Raw genomic sequence first — 26,481 nt, 5'->3', positions numbered from 1 at the left:
TTGTATGTCCTCTAGGGAGAAGTGTCTTCTGTTCAGGTCCTCTGCCCATTTTTTGATTGGATTGTTTGTTTTTTTGTTGTTGTTATTGAGTCGTATGAGTTCTTTGTATATTTTGGATATTAGGCCCTTATCAGAGGCGTTGCTTGCAAATATATTTGGTTGTCTCTTCACCTTGTTGATGGTTTCTTTTGCTGAGCAGAAGCTTTTTACCTTGATGTAGTCTCGTTCATTTATTTTAGCTTTTACTTCCCTTGCTTTTGAGGTCAAATTCATAAAATCCTCTTTAAGCCCAAGGTCTTTGAGTTTAGTTCCTATGTTTTCTTCTATGCATTTTATTGTTCAGTTCTTACATTCAGGTCCTTAATCCATTTTGAGTTAATTTTGGTGTGTGGTGATAGACAACAGTCTAGTTTTATTTTTTTGCAGGTGGCTTTCTAGTTTTCCCAGCACTACTTACTGAAAAGGCTTTTCTTTCTCCACTCTATATTTTTGGCTTTTTTGTCAAAAATTATTTGCCCATATAAATATGGGTTTACTTATGGACTCTCAATTCTGTTCCACTGGTCCATTGTGTCTGTTTTCCTGCCAATACCATGCCATTTTGATTACTGTTGCTTTGTAGTATAATTTGAAGTTGGGCAGAGTGATACCTCCAGCTTCATTCTTTTTTCTCAGGATGGCTTTGGCGATTCGGGATCTTTTGTGCTTCCATGCAGATCTGATGATTTTTTGTTCTATTTCTTTAAAAAATGCCGATGGGATTTTGATGGAGATTGCATTAAATCCATATAATGCTTTAGGTAATAAGGTCATTTTAACTATGTTGATTCTTCCACTCCAAGAACATGGAATATCTTTCCATTTCTTTGTTTCTTCTTCAATTTTTTTTAATAGGGTCTTATAGTTTTCATTATATACGTCCTTCACTTGTTTTGTTAGATTTATTCCTAAGTATTTTATTCTTTTTGTTGCAATTGCAAGGGAATTATTTTTCCCATTTTTTTCTGACACTTCATTGTTAGAACATAGGAATGCTATGGATTTTTGAACATTGATTTTGTATCCAGAGACTTTACTGCATTTCCTTATTGTTTCTAGTAGTGTTCTTGTGGAGTCTTTTGGGTTTTCTATATAGAGAATAATGCCATTTGCAAATAGTGACAGTTTGACTTCTTCATTTCCTATTTGGATGCCTTTTATATCTTTCTCTTGCCTGATCTTAATGCTTTGAAACTAGAGATCAACTGCAAAAAGAAATCAGGAAGAACCACAAATACATGGAGATTAAACAACATGCTACTGAGGAATAACTGGGTAATAGAAGAAATAAAAAGAGAGATCAAGACATACATAGGAACGAATGATAATGATAGTTCAACATATCAAAACTTTTGGGACATGGCAAAAGTGGTCATAAGAGGAAAGTTTATATCATTATAGGCCTATCTCCAAAAACAAGAATCCTCCTCTTTCCAGACATTGTTATCTTAATTTGTTCCTATGTATGCTGAACATTCATTACTATTTTGTTATAACAATTCTCTTATTATTATTTAAACTTATAATGTCCTGTTCTTAGTAAGGGTTGCACTCCTCTGCTTTCATTTGCCTGATAGTTACTTTATTCCTAATTATGTTTGTTTGGTTTTTTTTTGTCATTTTGTTTTAGGTGAGCTGACCCCTTTCAGTATTTTCTGTAGTACAGGCTTTGTAATGAAGAATTCCTTCAGTTTTTGTATGTCTGGACAAGTCTTAATTTCTCCTCCATAACTAAAGGAAAGCTTAGCTGGATACATTATTCTAGGCTGGTAGTTCCTTTCACTTGTAGTTTAAATATTTGATTCCATTCCTTTTTGGCTTGTTAAGTTTGCGCTGAGAAGTTTGAGGATAATCTAATGAATTTACCTTTATAAGTTACCATTTTTTCTCCCTGGCTGCCTGGAGAATTCTATTTTTGTCGTCGATTTTTGATAACTTTAATACAATGTGTCTTGGTGAAAGCCTTTTGGGGTTGAGATAATTGGGAGTTCTTTTGACTCCAAGCTCTTGAATTCCAAGCTCCAGTTCATTCCTTAAATTTGGGAAATTCTCATCTACTATTTGTCTGAAAATGCTTTCTAGTCCCTGCTCCTTTTCATCGCCTTCAATAATGTTCATTATTCTTATGTTTCCTCTCCTGATGGTATCAGCTAGTTCTTGAATTTCTCTTTCATTATTTTTCATTCTTCGGTTTCTCTGTTCTTCCTTCTGATTTATTTCTAGATTTCTGTCTTTGATATCACTGATCGATTTGGTTGACTCTATTTCCTCCATTTGGTTGACTCTATTTCCCAAGCTTTCTATTTCAGTTTTCAACTCTTGTAGTGTGTTTTTTATCTCCAGAAGATCTATTCTGTTCTTTTTGAGGGTTTCAATCTCCTCGCTCTGCTCATCTAGTTGTTTTTATAATTCCTGAAATTGTTGATATGACTCATTTCAGAACTCATTGAGTTTTTTTTAGCAGTACCATCCTGAATTCTCTGTCATTTAAGTTGCATATTTTTATGTCTGTAAGCTTATTTTCTTGAGATTTTTCTCTTTCTTTCTGACATGCCTTGTCACCTGGGTTGTTCATGGTGTTTAACTGACTATTTCTCCGCCTGGGCATTAATGGAAGTATATTCTGCTTTCCCCCCGCCCCCCAGAAAGAAGGTTTATTTTATAAAGGTCTCTCTTTAGCCTCCTGCAAAGAAGGTGCTTTTCTTTTGGTTTCCGGTAGGCAGCATCTAAGCCTCTTGGATCCCTGCTTTATATAAAGCCTTAAAATGCCTTTTTAAAAAATTTCTTTCGCAGATATTTAATCACACTTGCTGCCCTCAGTTTCAGTCCCTGTCAGTGTCAGAGACAGTCTTGGCAGCATTTGCTAAGATTCCTCTGGGGTTCCGTGGTGATCGGTCTTGGAGGGTATGGGGAGAGGGGCCCTCTGGGTTGGGAGTTCAGGGCTGTGGCTCGGCTTTGGTTTCGCAACCAGGGCCAGTTTCTCTGCGATCCCGTCCCACTTCTCTGTCTTCTGCCCTGATGACTGGGCCCTTACGCCTTGCATGGTTTGCTCACAGCAGTCCCAGGCAGGGCTGTTCAAGGAGGTTCTCACATCTTCACCTCTCCCCCTCTTCCTGCAAGGAGCTCCAGTGGCTCTGAGAGGCAGCTTCTTTATTACTCTCAGTCCACCCTCCGACACCCGTAGTTCTGACCCGTGGTAGCTCTTATGCTCAGATCCTACACTCAGACGTGCTGGTGTGCAGATTGGCTGTTTTTTGTTGTGTTTTAGATGTTCAGCTCATTGTTGTTTCAAAGGGACAGATCTGGGAACGTCTCTCACTTCACTATGTTTCCATCAAGTCTCAATAATTACTTTAAATGTAATTATTTATTACTTTAAATGTAATCAAAAGATGACTGGATAAAGGAGTGGTACATATATACAATAGGCTATCACTCAGCCATAATAAAGAATGAAATTTTACCATTTGCTACAACATGGACAGGCCTTGAGGGCATTATGCTAAGTGAAATAAGTCAAACAGAGAAAGACAATGACCATTCAATGTTACTTACATGTGAATAGACATTTAAAAAACTCACCGAATTGTACACTTTTGAATGGATGACTCTTATGGTATGTGAATTATATCTCAATTTTTTTTTAAGCATGATGAAAAAAATCAATAGATATATAAATGCAGGGGGGAAAAGAGTGTTAATGTGGAGCATGGGTGTTATTCTGAGTGATTTACTTCCTCCCAGCATGACTAACATCTGTGGAGATAAATGAAGATTACTCAGATGGGAATACTCCTTATAGACAGTTTGTTAAATATAGCAAGAGAGTCAGCCGCTGCCACTGCTTACATGTGGCAGAAAGGCAAAGGCATGTGGAGGGAAAGCTTTATGGTGGACAAAGTGGAAGACCTGTCCTGATTGGATGTCATTGGCATGGGGAAGCTGAAGGCAGGCTGAAGAGGAAAGTTCCCCCACTGGGCTCCCGCCTTGAAGCTGACTGATGGGCAAGGACTGGAACAGAGTCACCCCAGGCAGCTGAAAGGGGTCTTGGGAATTCTTTTTCTGCTTGACCTTGGGGAGACATCTAATGAATAGGGGACCAACTGCCACCATGGCAGGCCAGGCTGGGCCAGTTCCAGTCCCAAGGTGGATCTGGAAATGTCACCAGAGGTGATCTGTAAGAGCACTCTTCACTGGCTAGAGAGTCTCTCTGATGGATTTAGGAATTTTTATACACCAAAACCCTTCTCTCCTTCATCATTTTCAACTGTACACCCTTTGTGGAAAGATAAACTTTACTCAGGGTTTTTATTGTTGCTTCTGCTACAACAATGAATAATTGCAATAATAATAACAGTAATAATTACAATGATGATGAATAACAATGACAATAATTATAATTGTTTGCATTTGTTTACTTTTTATACATACAATTTATGGCCTTCTATGAGTTATATTTAACACTATGTAAATATTATGACGTATAGATAAATATTATTATTATTATTATTATAATCATTGCATAAACCTCAGGACCCCACCCCACCCCACCCCACCCCATCCCATCCCACAAGACTAATGAATCTCAGCTTTTGCTTCTCACTTGCCTGTTCAGCCCATCACCTTGCACACAGTTTCCACCCCTCCACACCTGTCACCACATGTGGTCGATCTTTTGAGCAGATGTCAAAGTGATCTTCCTCCAAACATGCTAATAAGACAGCCTGTCAGTCAGGCATCCTGGCACCAAAGGTGAAGTCCACAACTCCTGACACAGACAACTGATGATGAGGCCTCTTAGAAACAGAGGCTATGTCCACTGTGATGCATCCCACTCAGCAGAGAATCCTAGCCTCAGCCACTTAGAAAAGAGGCCAAGACTGGCAGACTGCTGGTCCACCTGGACCTCAGAGGGAATAGTGCAGTGTCTGGTCCCACCCTCCCCCACACAGATGAGAGCTATGTATAAATGGTGTGGGCCCCATGCACTACTGTCAACCCCTGGCACTCTGGGGAGAGGAGCCTGGGGCTGCCCCTACATATGCTTCTCAGCTTCCCTCACCACTTTCCAATCCCATGCCACCCTGGAGCAAGCCTCCATGGTGTGGGGAGGAGGCAGGACATTGAGATAGAATGCTAGAGGCCTGCCTTCCTCTCTCCTGCAGTGTGGCTCACTTTTCTGCCCAAAGTCCCAGGGGACAAGGCAGTCCATTTAGGAGTCTAGGAGACAGAATTGAAAGGACACTAGACAGAAATTTTAAGCTGTATGAAGAAATAAAGATCTCAGTAAAGGTAAATACATGGGCAATTATAAAAGCTAGCATTATTGTAACTTCGGTTTATAACTCCACACTGTTTTTTACATATTTAAGAGACTAATGCATTTAAAAAGCAATTATTAATTCAGAGAGGTGATGTATAAAGATGTAATTTTGTTACATCGGTAGCCAAAAGGGGTGGAGACAGGGCTGTCAAGGAGAAGAGTTCTTGTATGTTATTGAAGTTCTGATGGTCAATTCAAATTAGAGTCTTATAACTTTAGGATGTTAAATGTAGTCCCATGGTAACTACAAAGAAAATAGGCATATAATATACACAAAGGAAAATGAAAAGGGAATTAAAACATTTCAGTACAAAAAAATCAACTAAATACAAAAGCCAGGTGCTCCTGAGACATGTCCTAAAAACTGAGATGTCTTGAATGCTCCGAGTGGTTTCTGGAGGAAGGTGAAGTAAGAGGTGCCCTTGACTTCTGGGTCATCATGCAAACAGAGCATGTGGTATTCCATTGTGACTCCTGGAAGTCTCCATGTCATTACATGGTGTGGAATTGTCTCTGGGGTCCTGTGGCAGATGGAAATGGGGATTGGGTGGGTGAAAGTTAGGGTTATTCCATTTCGGGAAGCCCTCTGGCCATAGATGGGAATCCCCACGACAGCCCTCAGAGACTTTGGTAAACAGAGGTCTGCTTCTTCTGTCTTCTGTAGGAGAGCCATAGAAGGATTTGGCACATCTGAGGGTCCTGGAGCCCATGGTCATTTTCTTCAGGGCACAATGTCCCCTTTCAGCATCGAGAATGGGTCCCCAGGGGATGGGGCACTGAGCCTAGGTAGGAGTGTTACAATCATGGCCTGGTATGCCAGAGAATATGCCTGCCTGCAAATGGCCTATCAATACGTCCTTGGATGACACATACCCAAGAGGCCTGGCAGAGCCCCACCCACTTCCTGGGATTTTCTTAAGGAGTCTGAAGGTCTCAACCACTTCGACGGATTTTTTATCTCTGGGACAAATGAATGGAGCTCTCAATTGGCCCCACAGCCAAGTGAGTTCTCACAAAGTTCATAATCTCTCCCTGAAAGGCAACATTGCAGAGAGATGCAATTCTCATAACTTTCGCCTTACTCCGTATTGTTATAAACGTGAAAATAAGTGATATATGTATGTGTGTGTGTTGTGTGTGACAGTTAAAGTTGTTCAAGAGAAAAGTGAGATCTGCACAGAGGAGAAGTGCAGATGTCACTTCCACAAGTGCTTTTGTTCTTTCTTTCCAGCTGTGGTCCTTCTCTGAAGCTCAGACCGTGACTGGACTGTTGGGCCACAGTAGCCAAGGCAAAGATGATGCTGCAATCACATCAAAGGACGTAGATATTGTAGGTGACCAGAACAATATTTGCCATTTTCACCTTTTAAATAAGAATCACCAGTGAACCATAAGAAGCCAGCATCACATAATGCAATACATATATACCTTACTGCTAAATTGTATATCTGAAACTTACTGGATTTCATTAACCAATGTCACCATTAAAAAACAAGCAGCAGCAGCCAAGATCACCCAGAGTTTTCTGCAGATTGTTGCAAAAGATCAGGAAGTGACTTGTCAGTTTTAAGCAGTTGAGAGGGCCTTCACCAGGAACCGAGGAAAGAGAAGTAGCAGGGTTAAGGTTATTACATCATATAAGAACTATGTGAGGAGCAATTAATAAAAACATTTCGTAGGAGATTAGGCAGATGACTAAAAAATGTTGAATGTGAATGGAATTCAGGAAGGCTTCTACTGCCTGGGGTACAAAGATAGTTAAAGGAAACCCACAACAATCTCCTCAGTGTCCTTAACCAAAACAGCAGTGGCAATAATGGCTCTAAGGCAAGGGGAGTATCACCATGCCACAGGGTCTGGCTGCTGGCTATAATATCCTGGGGGGTCAATGATGGGGCCCATGTTTTAGTGTGAGTACCCCAAGGATGTTTCTTTTCTTTTCATATATGAAAAGGAAAAAGGGAACTTGATAACTGGGATACCCCAGGACAGGTCAGTTCATTAAACTCTCCTTTAAGGCTTTAAAGGCTATGTTGTCCTGTTCCTCCCATAAAATTGGGTCAGGGTTGTTGTTTAGTATACCACACAGAGGTTTTGCCATAGGAGACTTGGGATCCAATTTCGGTAATAATCAACTACCTGAGAAAATCTCACAATGGACGCTTAGTTTTGAGTTTGGGGACACTTAGAATACCACGAAGCATATCTGGATCTAGGCGCATCTCTTGTTCTGATATCAAATGCCTTAATTATCAAGCTTGCACTTGGGCAAACCGACTTTTCTTTGGAGACTGACTGACTGTTTGTTTGTTTATTGTGATTGACTGTTGTCTAGAGACATGGGATGGTCACTAACTGGCTGACTTTTAGAAGCCGGAGTCTGTCATTAACTTGCTAACTTTCAGAAGCATAGCTGCTGTTGCCGATTTTCAGAGCATGTTTACTGATTACCTCTAATGATACTTATTTGTTTACAACCTCAGAATTTGGTAGAATTTCTCTTTTCCTCTCTTAACTATGGAAGACAAGACTGTCAATTTGCAGTCCCCCTTTTTGGTCTTCCCTCAGCCAAAAACACAGGACACTATAAATAATTGTTCAGATCTTTATTTGTGAAGGTAGGATTTTCATGTAGTGTTGCCATTTAAGTATTTAAAATGCCAATTACTGAAGCAGAAAAATAGCTCTAACTGCTGAATTTTTGTTATTGGGAAAAAAAATACAACTGATATTAAGGGCAGCCTGACAAAGTCAAAACAGGATGCAGGATAAAATCATTGAATACAGGACATGTCCTGTATATACAGGTTGCCTGGCAACCCTATTCAGTCAGTGTAGCCTTCTCACTCACCAACTTCGACTATTTGCTTGTGAGCTCCATGTCTTATTTATTCTAATACATTATGTCTCCTATTCTCCATTCACACTGTCCCTGCTTGACTTTGGACTCTCATTCATCAATCACTTGAATTACTATAGCCCAAATTTCTAGGCATTGGTCTGTACGGCTTTCCTCAACCCCCTAAATTCATCCTCTGCACATTATTGCCAGAACAATTTCCTTTGTCTATAACCTTTGATTCCACTAGTTTCAGAAAAAAATCCAAACTTTTTAGTATAGCAAGTAGACCTTTTGTTATCTGGCCCTGCCTTCTGCTCAACTGTTAACAACTGTTGTTCTCTTGCACTTTCTATACTTGTTTCCACAAAGTTGTCATATTACCCACCTATACTTTTACATATGCACTTTCCTCTTATTTGGAATGTTTATCTCACCTTCTGGAGAGTTCCTATTATTCTTTCAAAATCTCGATCAGGTATCACTGACCCTGGACAGCATTCTTCGATGTCTCCAGGTTTCCTTGGTTAGGTTCAATCTCCTTTCTTCATAGTGTGCAAATCGCTATGTTCTTGCAACACACTGTCATAAATTACCTATTTGCCTGTTAAAACAACCATATTTACATATTGTGACATAATACTTTGCTTACTCGTCTGCTAGTTCCTCAATTCATGGCTTCTTGAATGCCTGTGTTTTTCTTCTTATAACTCCTAGTGTGCAGAATAGTACCTGCCCCAAAGCTGGGATTGGAAAAAAAAAAAAGTTGTTTATAATATCCTTTTGTTTTCCTGAAATTGTTTGACACCAGAGAATACCAAATAAGAAAAACATACTTTTTATGTCATAAAATGATTGATGTACTTTGCAATATTTTGGCACAGGTGTCAAGATTCATCAAACTTCTTTTGACAGCTGCTTCTGTGGTGAATTTAAGTGTATATTTAATGGCTTTAAACTTGAAATAATTCTTTATTTTTCCATTTAATATACCTAAGATGAAAGCTCACAGTACATAGCAGGTATACTTTTTAACAACTTCAGAACAACAACAACAACAACAACAAAAAATTTTCCTGAGAACATAATGAGGAATTGAGTAGAAAACTCTCAACTCACAGCAATTATTTGAAGAACAAAGGAAGAAGAGAACAGACTTTTATTTCTAGTTTTAAATAAAATTCATGCACAAAGTTTGACATCAGGCCAGGAAAAGGACAAATCCCAGAAACCAAGAGGTAGTTTACAGTTCATTTTTATCTTTTATTTGGTCCTTTCCTTTAAAAATGTATAATTTCTTTGATCACATCTTTTATATGCTATTAAAATGTTACTTAAAAACAGTATTACCAGCTTATAGGTTGGTTTTGTTTGTTTGTTTGGAGAAACCCAGTGCACACTCTGCTGGCCCAGATGTTTATGACAATCACATGATATCTGGTGTATACCACTAGAGAGAGAAAGTAATTATTTTATTTTACAAATGCCCCAAGTCAATGTCTTCAATTGTGAATTCTTCATCTCAGGCTATTTTAAAGTGTATGACAGATGTGAACACTTTCCACTTCCCTCATTATTACATAGCCAAGATTTATCCTTGGAATTTAATGTCTGATGAGTAAATTATAGAAAAGTTTTCATATCCATTACATTTATTACATCACTCTCATGTATTCCGACGAGCTTTGGTTTAAGGCTTTCACACATGCAAATCTACTTTCTAGGGGTTCTCTTCTATATGAACTTTGTAATGATTAGTAAGAGATGATCTGTGATTGAAAAGTTTCCCACATGTATTACACTCATAAGGTTTCTCTCCAGTATGAATTCTCTGATGGGCAATACGTGATGAGCTTTGTCTAAATGTTTTCCCACATGTATTACATTTAAAGGGTTTCTCTCCTGTATGAATCCTCCGATGTTGAATAAGAGCTGAACTTTGGCCAAAAGATATTCCACACTCCTCACATCGATAAGGTTTCTCTCCTGTATGAATCCTCTGGTGATTACTAAGGGACGAGTTACACCTGAAGGTCTTCCCACACTCACTGCATTTATAAGGTCTCTCTCCGGTGTGCATCCTCTGGTGCTGGATGAGAGCTGAACTCTGTCGGAAGGCTTTCCCACACACCTTACACTTACATGGTTTCTCTCCAGTGTGAATTCTCTCGTGAATAATAAGTGTCGAGTGGGAACTTAAGGCTTTACCACATTCATTACAATTATAAAACTTTTCTCCAGTATGAATTATTCGGTGTCTATTAAGTCGTGAAATAGAAGTGAAGCCTTTTCCACATTCATTACATCTATAGGGCTTTTCTCCAGTGTGAATTCTTTCATGTTGAATAAGAGAGGCGCTCTGACTGAAGGCTCTCCCACATTCCCCACATTTAAAAGGTTTCTCTCCTGTGTGAATTCTCTGATGATAACGAAGGGATGAGCTAGATTTAAAAGTGTTGCCACATTCATTACATAAATAAGACTTCTTTCTGAGATGAGTTCTCTGACAACCAGGAAGGGATGAGCTGCAACTAGATGCCTTCCTACCTGGATTATATTTATAGGGGTTTTCTTTTGCATGGATTTTTTGATGTATAAAAAGGCCTGACCTTCGACTGAAAGATTTACCACATTCTTTACATCTATAGGATTTCTCCACAGTATGGGTTCTTAGATGTTTATAAAGGGATGTACTAAGAGTAAAGGCTTTCCCACATTCTTTACATACATAGGGTTTCTCTCCAGTATGGGTTATTTGATGTTGAATAAGAGCTGAACTTTGGTTAAAGGCTTTTGAACATTCTTTACATTTAAATAATTTCTCTCCACTATGGTTTTTCTCATGTTTACGAAGGGATGAAGTGTTAATGAAAGTTTTCTCACACATACTACATTTATAGCGTTTCTCTGCTGTGTTAATTTTTGGTTGATTAAGTAAATTTAAATTCTGTTTAAAACTGTTTCCTTGCATTTCGCATTTTGGTGGTGTTTTTTCTCTGGGAACCACCTGTTGCCTAACAAGAACTGACTTTGGGCTGAAGTTTTGGCCAAATTCAGTATTTTTATATCTTCTTTCTACAGTAAAGATTTTTTTGTGGGTGACTGAAAGTATCTGAACACTTTCCTTTTTCTCCTGTTTTTTCTCTAATTCGTCTTCATATATGCAGGGTTTTTCTAATTTGAAGTCCCAGGGTCCATTCCTTTTGGAACGTGTCATTATCAGCTGCTGAAATGAAGAATCTTGTGTTTGAGTTGACTTTGTGGTTTTATGACTACTCTTCCATCCTGGCAGGGAAAAATAAAAATGAAGATGTTTCATGTGACAAAGCATTTGGCTACTGAGATAAAATGTATAGAATAAATAATTATTGGTGATATTTAAATAATGTTTTGGTATCTGCCCCAAAAATAGTAAGAGGAAAATTTTAGGAGATCTAAGCAGTACAGAAAAATAATTGTTGAGCGTTGAAGTACTAGGGTGGAAAAAAGAATAAAGCAAAGAAGGTGAGCTTAAGAGTGACCAGGATAATTAGCTAATGAAGAAGGGGGAAAAGGGGAGCATGAACTGGGAAAAGCAATCTGGGATCAGAGTCCAAAGTCCTTGACAGATTCCTAAATTATCTTCATGACATTTTTCTTCTTTGTGTAATCATTCCTAATCAAGAAAGTCCTCCTCCCTTTCCCTCAAGCCAAATTCCTTCAAAAGTTTCATATTCAGGTCAAAAATTAACTCTTTCTGAGTTTTCTTGAGTTTCCATAGTCCATTCCCCTTATTACAGCACTTACCATAGTGTTAAAACAATTCTATATATTTCACTTTACTTTTCTCCCATAAGTGTTCTTCACAAGCAGATTAACATATCCTATTAACCTATAGATCGTCTTGATGGCATCCAAATTATATATGAAATGTTTTGTTGCTCTTTCTTAATTACTTATATATTCCTAATTTAAACAATGTCAAATATTCTCAATTACTTATATATTAATTTCATATACATACACACACACACACACACACACACACACACACACACACACACACACACACATGATTCAAACACTTGTAGAAGTTGCCTTACAGAGCAATATATTACATGGGTAATGGGAGGGTTTCAGGGCCAATTCAAACAGGAAGGCGTTACTGAATTAATCTACAGAGGGGTCAGAGGTAGGCATGAAGCCAAAAGTCACAAGCTAAGAAGGCAGCCTTGCTCATGCATCAAGCATGAGAGGCTATGCAAGCGGGGTAGAAAAGATTCAAAAATCAACAGTAAGATAGGCATAAATATAAAAAGGTAAAAAAGGACTAACATGATAGAGTGCTAAACAGAATTACATTGAATAAATATTAAAATTGGGTAAGAATGCAATTCATTGAATATTAAATTTTGCCAGGGGAATGATTGTGCACATGGTTTGGTATTTATTTTCTCCTGGGCTAGCGGTACCATTTAAAGGGCTCCTCTGCATTTCACTGCATTTGAGATTCCTATCTGACATGCACTTTCTCACCTGTGTACACATTCCCTCTGCTTGGTGAACATAATGTATTCTGCTTTTCTCTTTTCTTCTACTAGCGTTCACTTCTCAGTTTCCCGCATGGACAACTTTCTCCTCTTTAAGACTGGTATTCCTTAGGGTTTAGGATTTTTTTTCACTCTACACACCCTAATTTTATATGCACTCATATCTTTACTATTTATTGTAAGGGAAAGTTTTTTACTTTCTGCCCAACACCTTCCCAGCTCCTTCTCCATCTAAGGCTTAATAAATTAATGATCAAATTTCAATACATTATTTGGGCAAAAGTATGGGGGGCATTCACAAAAATGGAGTATTTTCCCATGTATATCATCACTGGTTCTAAGTTCATTATATGTGTTGGCAAGAAAATAGTTAAGAGTTGGCATTTTGAATTCTAGCCTGTAATAAGGTAAAGTTAAAGACTCTGCCTGCGAGGCCTGTATGTAAAGACTGCAGTTTTGTGACTTACACCTTTACTAGAGCCTTGTGTATTGGGCACATGTACTTAGGACGTATTTTGTTTCTCACGTCTTACCGTTTCTACCACAGTCTAACTAGCCTCCCTGCCTCAAGTCCTGCTCTTTGCCAATTCAGTCTCCACAATGCAGCCAGAATCACCTTTCTAAAATCTACATCTTATCATGTTGTAAACTTCTTTAAGATCCTCCAAATTATCGTTAATGATTCATATATAAGGGCCAAAGTACTTAACATGGTGAGCAAGGTATTTTGTGATCTGACCTCTGTCCACCTCTGTCCGCATCTCCTTCCCTTGGTTTCTTGCCAGATCTGCCTAACTACATATAGTTTCTGGAGCATTCCATATTTTTTTATTTCTTTATCTTTGCAAATGCTGTAGACATCCTTTCCATTAACACATACTTATTAAGTGCCTACTATGGGCCAGCTAATATTGTAGAACATGTAGACAGTGGGATGACTGAGAGAGTTCTAACCTTTAAAGAGTTTATACTTTGGTATGTGTGTGTGAGTGCTGAGGGGAAGGGGAAAATGAAGTGATGAATAATAAGTAAATAAGTAAAAGCCATATGGATTATGTAAAGGAAGGGATTCCCAGGCAAAGGAAACAGCAAATACAAAGTGTAGTGACTTCAGAGGAACAGCAAAAGAGGCTGTGTGGCTACAGTGCAGTGAGCAAGAAGAGGGAAAATGGTAAACAGGACTGGAACAATAGGTAGGGGCAAACTGCATAAGGCTCATATGTCATGGTAAAGACTTTGGAATTTTACTCTACGTCTAACAGGAAGCCTTGGGAAAACTGCATGCTCACTCAAGTTGGCTACTGTTCAGAGCACAGACCAGTGGGACACAAGTGGAGGCAGGGAGAGGAGAAACCACTTAGGAGGCTGCTGTAGTTATGTAGGTGAGAAAGGGTGGAGGAAGAGATGACGGCATCAGGGAATACTATTAAGGAAGTACTCACGGGACTGGATTTGCTGATGGACTTTGTGTGGGGGTGCTGAGAAGGAATTAAAAAGTTAGGGATCACTCCTAGGTTTCTAGCCTAAAAATGATAAATGCTGGTCCAAGTTACTGAGGAGGGGAAGACTAGGAAAAGGGCAAGTCTGAGGAGGGTATTCTATTTCAGATATGTTTGTTATGGCTGAGATGTCTTAATAGATACTAGAGGAGGATACCAAAATAGTCAGTCGTATATTTTATTTTGGAGATCTAGGTCAGAGCTATGGTTAGGTAGGTGGGAGACCTCTGTAGTTAAGTTTTATTTAAAGCTGAAGAATTAGGCACTGCAACATTAAAGGTCAAGAAAAGGAAGAAAATTAGAAGAGTATGGTGTCCAGAAGACAAAGGAAACAAGTACTTCAGGGAGTGAGCGATCAACTTTGGCAAATAATTTGAGGACTAAAAACTTAACCCTAATTGTGCCAAGATGGAGACTGTCCAGGATTTAATAACTGTGCCTTTTGTGGAATAATAAAGAAGAAAGTCCCACTGGAATACACCGAAGAAGCAATGGGAGGTAAGAAAATGGAAACATCAAGTATAGAAATGCTTTTTGAAAATTTTCATTTAAAGAATAGAGAATTTGGACATGGGGAGTTTTTATTTTGGATGGTAATGATTAGAGCCGCAAGCACCACACCAATACTGGGAAACTCATCTCAATTTTTCTTTAAAGTGCCAACGCCTTGGTCCTAAATTTGTGTTTCCCTCTGAGGCAGACCTGAGTACCCAATTGTAGACATCCTAGTTGTCCCTTACGATCTGCTTAGAGTTTTCTGCAGGCCTACAGATCTGTCTCCTGACGTAAAGGTGAACTTCTGCTCCCTTCCAGAATCAAGCCCGGGCCTGAGGTTAAGACTTAGGTCAGAAGTTTAGAAGCCAAACTGATTTTGCTCATGACCATCTGACTAGTTCCTGTCATTAGGTCTACATTCCCTTGGCTTTTGTGACACTCTGAGAGTCTCTGTTCAACCTTCTCTTCCTAGATGATTTCATCCACTCCCACACCTCCTATGTGAATAACTGACTTTTCTCAAAAATATCGTGACTTTTCTCAAAAATACTTCAGAGGTATTTCTGATTGCCTGCTAGACTTTCCATCTGAGTATTTTTCTTTTCAAATTCGACCTGTCCAAATCTGAACCCAGTGAATTCCTTTCAAACCTTTTTTCTGTTTCCCAGTTCAGAATTACAATCTTTTCAGGTACTGTGCCATAAATTCTTAGTTTCATCTCAGAAATTTCTCTCCACTATATTCCAAGGCTAGCCAACCATCAAATTATTTTATTTTTTATTTATTTATTTTTATTTATTTATTTTCCTTCTCTCCCTGCCCCCGGTAACCACTGTCATCAAATTCTTTTAGATCTCATCACTAAGATGTCTCTAACCACCACCATTAATACACCTATGTAATTTTCTTTAAACATAAATGGTGCCACATCATAATAACACTCCAGAACTTGCTTTAGTCCTTAATGGGCCTTGGAGGGAGCTCTGTCCATCAGTGTCCTCTTTCTGACCTTGGTGTTGTGTGCCAGAGTGGGGACATACCATAGCTTCTTCAGCTGTGACTTTACTGAAGGACGCTTACACTGTTTCTGATTCAGACCAATTTTTCTAAAATAGCAAGGATGATACAATTCTTCAGCTTAAAATCCTTTAACTATTTGCAGTTCTCATCTCTAAGTACTGCATCGAAGCACTTTATAATGTGGCCCCCAATTAGTTGTCTAAAATCCTTTCCTTCCTCCCCTCCTTCTTCTCCCATGTACATACCCCGAGCCCCAGTAAGAATGAATTATCTGCAATTCCTTAAATACACCATGTTTGCTGAATGACTACATGAGAATGGAGCCCTTCTCTGAAACAACAGGAAAGAACAAGAGATCTTGAGAGATTCATTTGCGAAGTGATTACCAGAGAAAAAGAGGAAGCTCATGTCTGGGGCCTTAGTGCCCCCTCCTCCACCACTTCTGGAGGATCGAGAACCCGGGAGAAACCTTCCCGATGAGCATTCCCTGGCGGCGCCATCCACTCATTGACCAGATCTTTGCCTGCGGCCATTCCCGCACCTCAGTCCCCGACTCACCCAGCCAGGAGCCTCTGCAACTTCCTTCCTCGACCTTCCAGGGCTCTTCGCCTTGCTGCAGCAGGGAGATCACTTTGGGTTTGGAAAGTGGGAATCCTGCCCACAGAGGAAAGAAAAGAAAAAACAAGACTTGGTTTTGTTTGGATACAAAGAGCTATCCCAGATGTGAAGGGAACACTTGGGGTGACACGAAGAGCTCCTGCAGGGTACTCAAGTTGGGCCCCACGATGTGAGGGTGTCAGAGAAAAGGAAGGGATGTGTAGGATAATTAGTTGTATGTTAGGGAAATAAGACAAACACGCAGCTTGATTAATAGGGCTTTCTACGGAGGATGGAACACGCAAGATGTACAGACTGAATTAAAATCTGTGAACAGGTATCTGTGGCAAGGATTCTGTCCCAAGTAGCCTGTTCAAAACGAGAAAACACTATCTGACTTCCTTTCAAAGATGGACTGTGCAATGTCCACCTGGCTGGAAAGAGAACGGGGAAAGGCAAGTGGCAGGTCCACGGAGAGGGCTGAGGGGCGCTGCCCACTGAGTGGTGAGCAAGCAAGTACAGAACAATCACAGTGGGAAATGACGCCTGAACTACAGGGGAGCTTCTAGTGTGCAACAGTGCGGACTGTCCCACTCATGGGCGATTCCACGCCTATAAGGGGGAAGAGTTTTCATGTTTATTTATGCAGATCCAACTTGCACGATCATCAGGCAAAACTCAGCTCAAGTTTCTGAGGACCCAGGGCTTTTCGCTGGGGAAGCAGGTACCGAGTTATCCCCACTTCTGAATTCTGTACCTACAGGAAAGCTTCCTTACCCAGTGAGACCAGGTGACCATAGTTCTCCAGCATCACATCCTGGTACAAGCTCCTCTGAGAAGGCCGCAGCTTTCTCCACTCGTCCCGCGTAAAGAGCACAGCCACATCCTCGAACGTCACTGACACCTGCAAAGACAAGCCATCCCAGCTCACCCAGTACCACCCATCACAGAGTGAAGAAGGTGGCAGTGGGGAGGCAGACGGGCCACCATGAAATGCATCTTCAGAGGTTTTCACAATTCACTCCTCAGTTTGATTAATTTGCTAGACTGGCAAACAGAACTCAGAAAAATATGTTACTTACTGGACTACCAATTTATTATAAAAAGATAGAACTCCAGAACGGCCAGATGAAGAGAGACACAGAGCAAAGTATGAGGAAGGTCAGGGCTTCTGTGGCCTCCCTGGATGAGCCACTCTCTTTGAATCTCCACATCTCATTTACCAACCCACATCTCAGCATCCTGCCCTTTTGTTTTTTATGGAGGCTTCATTACAAAGGCATAATGGATTAAATCACCAGCCATTACACAGACACGATTCATGAAATCATTGTGTAGACATGGCTGATTCAACCTCCAGCCCCTCTAATCAGGGTTGGTTTCTCTGGTAACCGGCCCCTATCCTTAGGGGCTTTCAAAAAGTCACCTCATTAATATAAACTGATGTGATTGAAAGGGCTAGTTATGAATAACCAAACATACTTATTTCACCTTTATTGCTCTTAAGTTATTTCAGGTGAAAAAACCCTAGTATTACTGAACACATAAGAAATTAAAAGGGCTTTCGAAGCAGTGTGCCAGGAACAGAGGTGAACACCAAATACATTTTTTATATTATATATCACAATATCACAGCTGCTCAGTGTCAGAGATGGAATTCCAATTCAGGTGAATGTCTGAGGCTCCATTCTCAACCACTCTGCAAAACTGCCTGTCAATGCCTACCTCATAGGGTTAAGAAATAAATGAGATCATCCATGTAATGGAAATAGATAGTGGTGATGTTTATACAACAACGTGAGTGCTTAATGCCACAGAATTACACATTCAAAAAGGGCTAAAGTGGTAAATTTTATGCTATATATATTTCACCACAATAAAAGTTAAAATAGTAAAATATATAATATATACACGTGTATATTAATAAATGTGCATAAAAATGATTCTGTGGGATGCATATCAAAGGGGTGACTGATTATCTCTAGATGTTGGGGTAAGACTGATTTTATTTTCTTCTTTACATATGTATTTTTCATTCTCTGAATTTTTAAGGTGAGCAAGAAATACATGTATGATATGAAAGATAACTTATTGGCATATGGGGGAATATAAGAAATGATTTTGCCTTCAAAAGAACTTACAATTCAACTGGTAGAGAAGAAAAATGCATAATAATTTGAACGATGAAAGAAAACGTGTAGCTGGACAGGACGGTACGCTGCCTCCTAGGTCGACCCTCATTTTAGAGATGAGGAACATAAGGTCCAGGGCACTCGAGACCCCAGGTCACATAATGTATTAGTGGCAGAAGCAGGACAGTAATTAAAGTTTTCTTTTGACGCAGTCCTCAGTACATTCTTTCTCTGGTCACAAAGGTCCTGTCGGTGAGTTTTATACATAGGTCCCCACAGCATTGACAGATGGGCAGCAAGCAAGATGGGCAAGAACGCCTACAGGATCCAATCACACATAGGGACAGAGAATGTTCTCGACAAAAGAGCAACTCGGCTCCGTGGGAATGAGATGGGAAAGCCTTAGTTAGACAAAAGCAGCCCAGGTACACCTGGGAGGGAGGCCCTGGCCGCAGCCTCCTAAGATCAAACACAGCACATCCCACGGGCCCAAAAGATTGGACAGCAGAGGGCGGAAGAGCCCTGAGAACACCTGCTGGGTCTGCCCTGCATCCTGAAAGGTCACAGAGCAACCGCAGGACAACTACGAGCTGAGCTTAGAGGCCACACACACTGGGGTTTGAATCCAGGTTACTTGACTTCTTTGAGCCTCAGTGTCCTCACAGGTAAAATGGGGATAATAACTGCTGCACTGTCCTGAGACAGTAAAGCCCCTGGGACACCCCCTAGCAACACTACCTGTCGCAGTTAGATGAAGATGAGACAAGTTCCTGGGTCCTAGGAACACTACCACAGTTTCTCTCCATCCACTTTAACAGCATTATTACCAGAAAAACATCGTTCAGCTACCATGGCAACCACACATGGTGCCTGGCCCTGACCTAAACACCTTCCAAGCACTAACTCACACGATTCTCTCACCTAACCTATGACATAGGGGCTATTGTTATTCCCATTTTACAGATGAGGAAACTGATGCCCAGAGAGGTGGAGGGATTTTCCCAAGACCCGTAAATGGCAATGGCAATAGAAGATGTAGGTTTAAACCCGGCCATCTGGCTCCAAAGCCTCCCTTCCTAAGTACTGTATATACTACCTCTCCAGTACCGATGGCCCACGGAACCCTCCCTGCCGCTTCCTGAGGAGTCTTGTCTCTGCCCTCGGAGTCAAGAGACTGCTCCAGCTGTGCCCCCTCCAACATGGCTGTCCTTCGTTCACGCTTCAGCTCACGGGATAAGGTCCCTCCCTCATTCCCACACATAAAGATGAACATGGCAGGTTAAGATCAGCTTTCAAGAGAGTGGTAGAAGCAAGTAATGTGATCCACAGGGGTAAGAGGAAGAAGAAACTAAAAACTGTGGGTGGGAGAAGCCTGGAGAACGTATCACGAGGATTCTCTGGGGTAGAGAGAAAAAGAAAAGCATTCTGGCTAAGGGTAGTGAGGGAGATGGGCTGAGCCAAGGAGACAGAGCCAGAAAAGAACTTTGCCAAGAGTGATGTTTGTCTGTTCTGTCCACAAGTGATATGACACGTGTGGCGTTTCACCTGTCAAATTAGGAATCATGCAGTGAGCTGAGATTAATGAATAAAAGACTGTTAGGAAAACGAAGAGAAACTTTGGACACCGGCTGCTGTGGTGGAGGCAGGCATGCATGACAGAGTCCACCACCCACTGGGGGGACGGCTCTTCAAAGGGAAAGGGACTTGGCTCCAAATCTTGGAGAAGACTGTCTTGGGAAGAGAATTTCAGCTGAAGGGAAAACAACAAACAAACCAACTATCTGTCCCTAAAACCTGAGACACAATGAACTCACCTGAGACCTTGCTTCCCTCTGTTCAGTAGCCATGTCCTCTGGGCTCCTCCCCCTGAGGATGGTGCAGTCACAGAAGGCAGATCTGAAAGAAAAGGGAGCCAGGAGGGAGCACCCCTTCTTCTTTCCACCCCTCAGAATCACTAGCTCTCAAATCCTTCCATCAGCTGAGAATGACACTCTGTGCCCTCAGAGAGGGACGTCAGGAGGAGCTAGGAGCAGGCAGGACCAGAGAGAAGGGCTGGGCCACCCTGGTCCAGGCCCCAACTCTTCCCCTGGCGCAGAGAAAAAGAACGTAGGCCTCCTCCTCCAGCAGCAGCAGCAGCAGCAGCAGCAGCAGCAGCGGCTCACTGAGCCAGGCACCACCCACACCGTTTAGTCCCACAGCACTGCTGGCATCGTCAGCACCCCCAGTTTATAGATCAGGAAACTGAGGGCAGAGTGGAAGCAACTTGCTCCCACAGCCAGCGAGGGTGCACCAGGTTCCCGCACGGTGCGCCCCAGTCATCCACTCTAACCCCACTGCGTGCACGCGACAACTTTTCTCCACCGCCAAGTTTTTCTCACCATGTTCCTTCTCCTCCTGTCAAGGAATCAGATATTAGAGAAAATTGCTTCGGAAAGGGTAAACCAGTTCTCCTGTGGCGGGAAGGAATGGGCACAGAAACCAAAGACCTGGGTGCCCGTCCTGGCTCTGCCTTTGGAGAAGCCAGCAACTCCCTTCTTGAGGAAAACAGATCGTTACACCTGCTACTTCGGAGGGCAGTGGCGACGGTAAGGGGAGGAAACAATTCCTCACCTTCACTGACAGCCGGCAGGGGCCGGGCAGGTTGCGCGCTGGGAACCGTCGGGGGAAGCAGGAGGGCGGCTGGGGCCTGGGGCCATCGGGAACTAAATGCCCGACCTGCCTTATTCGGCTGCACGTCTGCGGGACGGATCGTGGGAGGCAGGCGGACAGAGCCGGGGTGGGGCTGGGCTCTCGGCACGCCCGCGCCCACAAAGGCCCCGCTCGCGCCTCTCGGGCCTGTGCCCCGCATCCTTCCGAGGCCGGGGTCCTCCCTCCCGCATCCCGCCGAACATCCGACGCTCACCTCGCCCAGGCCTCGGAGATTCTGGGGGCCGTGCCTCCGCCGGCCGCGCTCCGCAGGCGGAGGCTCCGGAACTGCCCGCGCTGGGCAGCAGCCTCGGGTCGGGGCTCGCCCTGGGCTCAGGCCTAGAAGCCGCTCACCCTGGCGGCAAACGCCCCGTCTCTCACGCAGGTCCTGGGGTGGGGGGGGTGGGGGGGCGGTGCTAACACCTCTGGGAAATGTAGTCCATGCGAGGACTCAAGGATTCTGGGAAGTATAGTTCTCCGCGCTTGTCAGACGCGCGGCACTGGCGAGCCTGTCACGTGCCTAGAACCCAAGTCTGGGCTCGGCTCCCCACTGTGTGAGTTACAGGGCCCTGGTTTCCCGGTTCCTAGGGAAGGAAAGGGTGGTTCGCCGAGGGCTCTACATCTGCATAAATGATGATAAGGCAAGTAGACACCCGCCAAGAACAAACTTATTTCCCCTGAAGTCATTCGACGAAAGTGTCTAGCACCTGCTAATGTGCCAAGCGCTGTTGTAAACGGTTGGAAATATGCGTGCAAACAGAACAAAAATCATTGATTGTTGCTCTCGAGAACTCTTTTGGGAGGTAGAGAGCAGACAATAGCCATGAATATAATTATATAACCTTTTAGAAGATAAGTGTTATGGGAAAACGCGAGAGAACAGGGTCTTAGGGATCTGGGACCCATTTGGGAGAGTCAGTAGGGTGGCCTCTGCAGTACTCACTGAGAAGGTGAGAATAGATTGCCAAGTCCGAGGCAGTGCGGGAGGGGAAGGGCATTCCAGGCACTGAGAAGCCAACGAATAATTTTTTTTTTTTTAATTTTGCTAAAGGAACACGTCCCATTTAAAATGTTGATTTTTTTTTTTTTTAAGTAAAAGAAAAATACACTTGATGCTACCACACAGAAATAAGAGATTAACATTTTGGTGAACGTCTCTTAACAGACCTTTGAACCCCATATTGATCTCTCAATCACTGCCGCTCTCGTTTTAAAAAAAAAAGAATATTGCAAATAGCAATTGTAACCTATCTTCTTTTTTTCCCCACTTAAGAATATACTTTGAACATTTGAATTTGCCAGTAAATATCGTTCCTCAGCAGTGTTTTTAATGGCTTCAGTGCATGTCATTGCATCCAATTAACTTTTTTTTTGGTTAAATATATTTAAACTAAGCTTATTTATTTACATGTATTTAACTAAATCCCTATTGTTATATTATTTCCACTTTTTCTATTAATATCCTTGTAGCTATATCTTTGAAGATTATTTTCTTAGTTTAAATTTCTTGAAGTTGAATTGTTAGATAAAGGACTGGTAGAATTTCAAGTACATTGCCTAGTTGCCTTCCTGGAAGATTTTACAATTTATATTTCCCTAAATAATTTGTGACAATATGTGCCTAGCACCGATGCCCACTCTGGGTTTTATCTTTTTAATGCTTTTTAAAAAATGCTTTTGTTTTTTTAATAGAGCAATTTTTAATATCTAATTTTGCGTATTTGTGAAATTAAATATAATATCTTATATTTACTGAACCATTTAGATATTTTCTGATGTTAATTGCCTACATAGGTACTTTGGCCATTTCCTACTCAAATGTTTAAAATTTTGGTATCATTTTGAAATACTATATATGCATAATTTTTTAAAGAGAAAAGTGCTTTGTTGTTTACCCTCACTATGAAAATAAAGCATTCATTATTTTTTAAATTACACACAGTACATAGAATGAAAAAAACATAATAAATAAGTCCAGCAGAAACACTAGCTACATTTATTCATATGTGCTATTGCATATGCATACACACATTTGTGTGTATGAAACAAAAAAATAGAATCATATTTCTCATGCTTTTGAAAATGTGAAATGTACATACAGAAAACCAGTTAGAACATATATATTCCAGTATAACACATGGATGTGTTAACCTCAGTTGTCAGCAGACAAAAATCAAGCAAAGAAAAAGAAAAGTGTTTATTTGGGATTAAAAAGAATTGCAATCTGTGCATACTGATTCAGGTAGTTCCTACAGGGGAAAAAAACCAGAGGTTTTTAAAGGCAAAAGGGGAAGTTTGCCTAAATCATTCACAAAGAATTTTAATTGATGCTGTTGGCAGAAAGCTAACCTTAGTTGAAAATAATCTATTGCTAGGGCTATCGTTAAATAAAAGTATGTCTCTGTGACAAGTTGTACTTGTTTTTGCAGAATTCTAGAATATGTATGGTTTTGCCTAGTTCAAAAGTTCGTTTTCTGTCCTGTGAGGATGTGCATAAGACTCATTCCCTTGATAGCTTTCTGACTCCATTTTAAAGCCCTTAAGTGATTCCATTTTATTTCACATTTCACAATAATAAAGAGAACATCCCAGTAAACAACCACCCAGGTTAAGAAGTAGACCCCTGCAAACACTCGGTACCTCTTTCCTAAACACAGCTACTATCTTGACTTCTGCGAGAGACATTTTTCTGCTTTTCTTTATAGTTTTAACATACATTTTTACATCCTTATACAAAAATTTTACCTATTTTAAACTTTATGTAATATAATCATACAACTGTATTTTTTTGTGCTCTGTTCTCCACACATTTTGTCAGATTCACCCTGTTATTGCATGTAGTGTTAGCTACTATCCTGTACATGGACATTTGCATTGTTGCTAAGTTTTAGCTATTAAGAACCACGATAAAGCAAATTTAGTAACATTAATGATAGAATCTAGGTGATAGTATATGGGTGTTCACTGTAAAATTCTTTCAACTTTACTTCGTCTTTGAAAGTTTTCACAATAAAATTTTGGAGAAAACTCTATGTCTGGGGCTTGAGCCAAAACAGAGTGGCTCCATTTCCCCAGGTCATCCCTCATACAACTAAAAAACCCTGGACATAACACAACAAACAAGAATGAGAAGAGTCTGAAATATAGAAAGAAGAAGACAAACTGTCCTAGAATTTCAGGGCTGAGGAATAACATGGTGGTAAATTCTCTTGTTTTTCTTATCACCTCTCATATTTCTCAGCCAAGGTGTTATAAAAACTTCCAAGCCAGAATCACCAACAGATACAGACAACAACAACAACAACAACAAAACAAACAAACAAACAACAAAAAACGCCCTAAGAGAACCTATTCCCTTAGTCAAAACCAGGAAAAGGGTAGCCTACCACAGAGAACTCTTACTCCAACCAAACATTAGTAACTAAGGGAAATACTCTAAGCAAAGTAAATAATAACAGGAATGGAACTGCAGAAAGAAAAAAAAATTGAATTGGTAAAAATAGGAATAAATGAAATAGACTGTCCTAATTATGAGTTTCTTAAATTGTACACGATGGTTGAAGGAAAAATGATAACACCATTAGATATGGTGCACAATGTCTTAGAAGAAATACTTGAGACCCGAGATAATTATATTTTTAAAATGGGGAGCCACTTTAAAACAAAGACTATAGTAAGAGACAAAGAAGGACATTACATAATGATAATAGGATGATTCCAACAAGAGGGTACAACCTTACTAAACATTATGTGCCCAACATAGGAGCACCTAAATATGTAAAACAAATATTGACTGATATAAGGGGAGAGATTAACAGCAATACAATCATAGTAGGGGGTGTTAACACCCCATTGACACCAGTGGACAGATATTCCAGACAGAAAAATCAACAAGGAAACAGCAGCCTTAAATGACACACTAGACAAGATGGATTTAATTGATATTTTTAGAGCATTTCACCACAAAGCAGCAGAATATACATTCTTTTCATGTACACATAGAACATTTTCCAAGATAGACTACATGTTAGGCCACACCAAGTCTCAATAAATTTAAGAAGATGGAAATCATGTTGAACATCTTCTCTGACCACCATGGTATGAAATAGAAATCAATTACAAGGAAAAAAAAAACCTGAAAACATACAAATACATGGAGGCTAAATAGCATGCTACTAAACAATGAATGGGTTAAAATGAGATCAAGGAAGAAATCAAAAGATACCTTGAGACAAATGAAAATGAAGCATCTATAGGACACAGCAAAAGCAGCCCTATGAGGGAAATTCATAACAATACAGGCCTAGCTCAAGAAACAAGAAAAATCTCAAATAACGATCTATCTAACACTTAAAGGAGGTAGAAAAAGAATAGCAAGCAAATCCCAAAGTGAGTAGAAGGAAGGAAGTAATAAAGATCAGAGAAGAAATAAACAAAATAGAGTCTAAAAAACAATACAAAAGATCGATGAAACCAAAAGCTAGTTCTTTGAAAAGGTAAAAAAAAAAAATGATAAACCTTTAATCAGACTCATCAAGAAAAAGAGAAGACCCAAATAAATAAAATCAGGAATGAAAAAGGAGAAGTGACAATTGACACCACAGAAATACAAAGGATTATACAAAAATACTACAAACAATTATATGCCAACAAATTGGACAATCTGGAAGAAATGGAAAAATTCCTAGAAACACATAACCATCCAAGATTGAATCGAGAAGAAACAGAAAATCTGAACCAACCAATTACTACTAATGAAATCAAATCAGTAATCAAAAAACTCCCCAAAAACAAAAGTTCTGGACTGGATAGCATCACAAGTCAATTTTACGAAACATTCAAAGAATTAACACCTATCTTTCTCAAACTATTCCAAAAAATTCAAGAAAGCTCCCAAGCTTATTTTATGAGGCCACCATTAATCCTGATTCCAAAACCAGACAAAGACATTACAAATAAATTATAGGCTCAATAATATCTTTAATGAACATAGGTGCAAAAATCCTCAACAAAATATTAGCAAACCAAATTCAGCAATACATTAAAAAGATCAAATGGGATTTATTCTTGGGATGCAAGATTGGTTCAATACCTGCAAATCAGTTAACACAATACACCATATGAACAAAATGAAGGGTAAAAATCACAATCATATCAATAGATACAGAAAACATTTGACAAAATCAGACATGCATTGATGATAAAAAAAAAAAAAACTCTCAGCAAAGTGGGAATGGAGGGACCATACCTCATCATAATAAAGGCCATAAGGAAAAACCCACCACTAACATCATCCTAATGGGGAAAAGCTAAAAGCATTTTC

General features: G+C 40.3%; 1 protein-coding gene across 8 annotated transcripts; it reads right to left on the bottom strand.

The window, feature by feature from the left end:
* Positions 1-9,325: 9,325 nt before the first annotated feature.
* Positions 9,326-21,552, bottom strand: LOC105293486 (zinc finger protein 354A). 8 transcript variants are annotated; one of them, XM_011362150.2, is made up of 6 exons: positions 21,376-21,552; positions 21,084-21,209; positions 20,288-20,369; positions 17,119-17,245; positions 16,303-16,398; positions 9,326-11,486 (listed from the first exon to the last, which is right to left on the bottom strand). In XM_011362150.2, exons 3-6 carry the CDS (start codon positions 20,318-20,320, stop codon positions 9,922-9,924), a joined length of 1,821 nt encoding a protein of 606 aa, XP_011360452.1. In that variant the 5' UTR covers positions 20,321-20,369; positions 21,084-21,209; positions 21,376-21,552; the 3' UTR covers positions 9,326-9,921. The 8 variants fall into 8 exon arrangements, with proteins under 8 accessions (XP_011360452.1, XP_011360455.1, XP_011360456.1 ...); XM_011362153.2 differs by lacking the exon at positions 21,084-21,209 and adding an exon at positions 20,803-20,867; XM_011362154.2 differs by lacking the exon at positions 21,084-21,209 and adding an exon at positions 20,852-20,867.
* Between the last annotated feature and the right edge of the window lie 4,929 nt (positions 21,553-26,481).

This window comes from Pteropus vampyrus, unplaced genomic scaffold, assembly GCF_000151845.1.
Source record: "Pteropus vampyrus isolate Shadow unplaced genomic scaffold, Pvam_2.0 Scaffold74, whole genome shotgun sequence".
In the NCBI taxonomy this organism is placed as follows: Eukaryota; Metazoa; Chordata; class Mammalia; order Chiroptera; family Pteropodidae; genus Pteropus; species Pteropus vampyrus.
Note: the sequence above shows the minus strand (reverse complement) of the source record. Positions and strands in the feature narration are given on the sequence as shown.

What these genes read in the sequence shown, in the direction of transcription:
- LOC105293486 (XM_023531832.1), bottom strand. Translation starts at nt 20,320, where the DNA reads ATGGCTACTGAACAGAGGGAAGCAAGGTCTCAG. An exon ending in AGAGGGAAGCAAGGTCTCAG is followed by an intron (nt 17,246 to 20,287) that starts GTGAGTTCATTG and finishes TTGTCTTTGCAG; the next exon opens with GTGTCAGTGACGTTCGAGGA. An exon ending in TGGTCACCTGGTCTCACTGG is followed by an intron (nt 16,399 to 17,118) that starts GTAAGGAAGCTT and finishes CTCTGTGGGCAG; the next exon opens with GATTCCCACTTTCCAAACCC.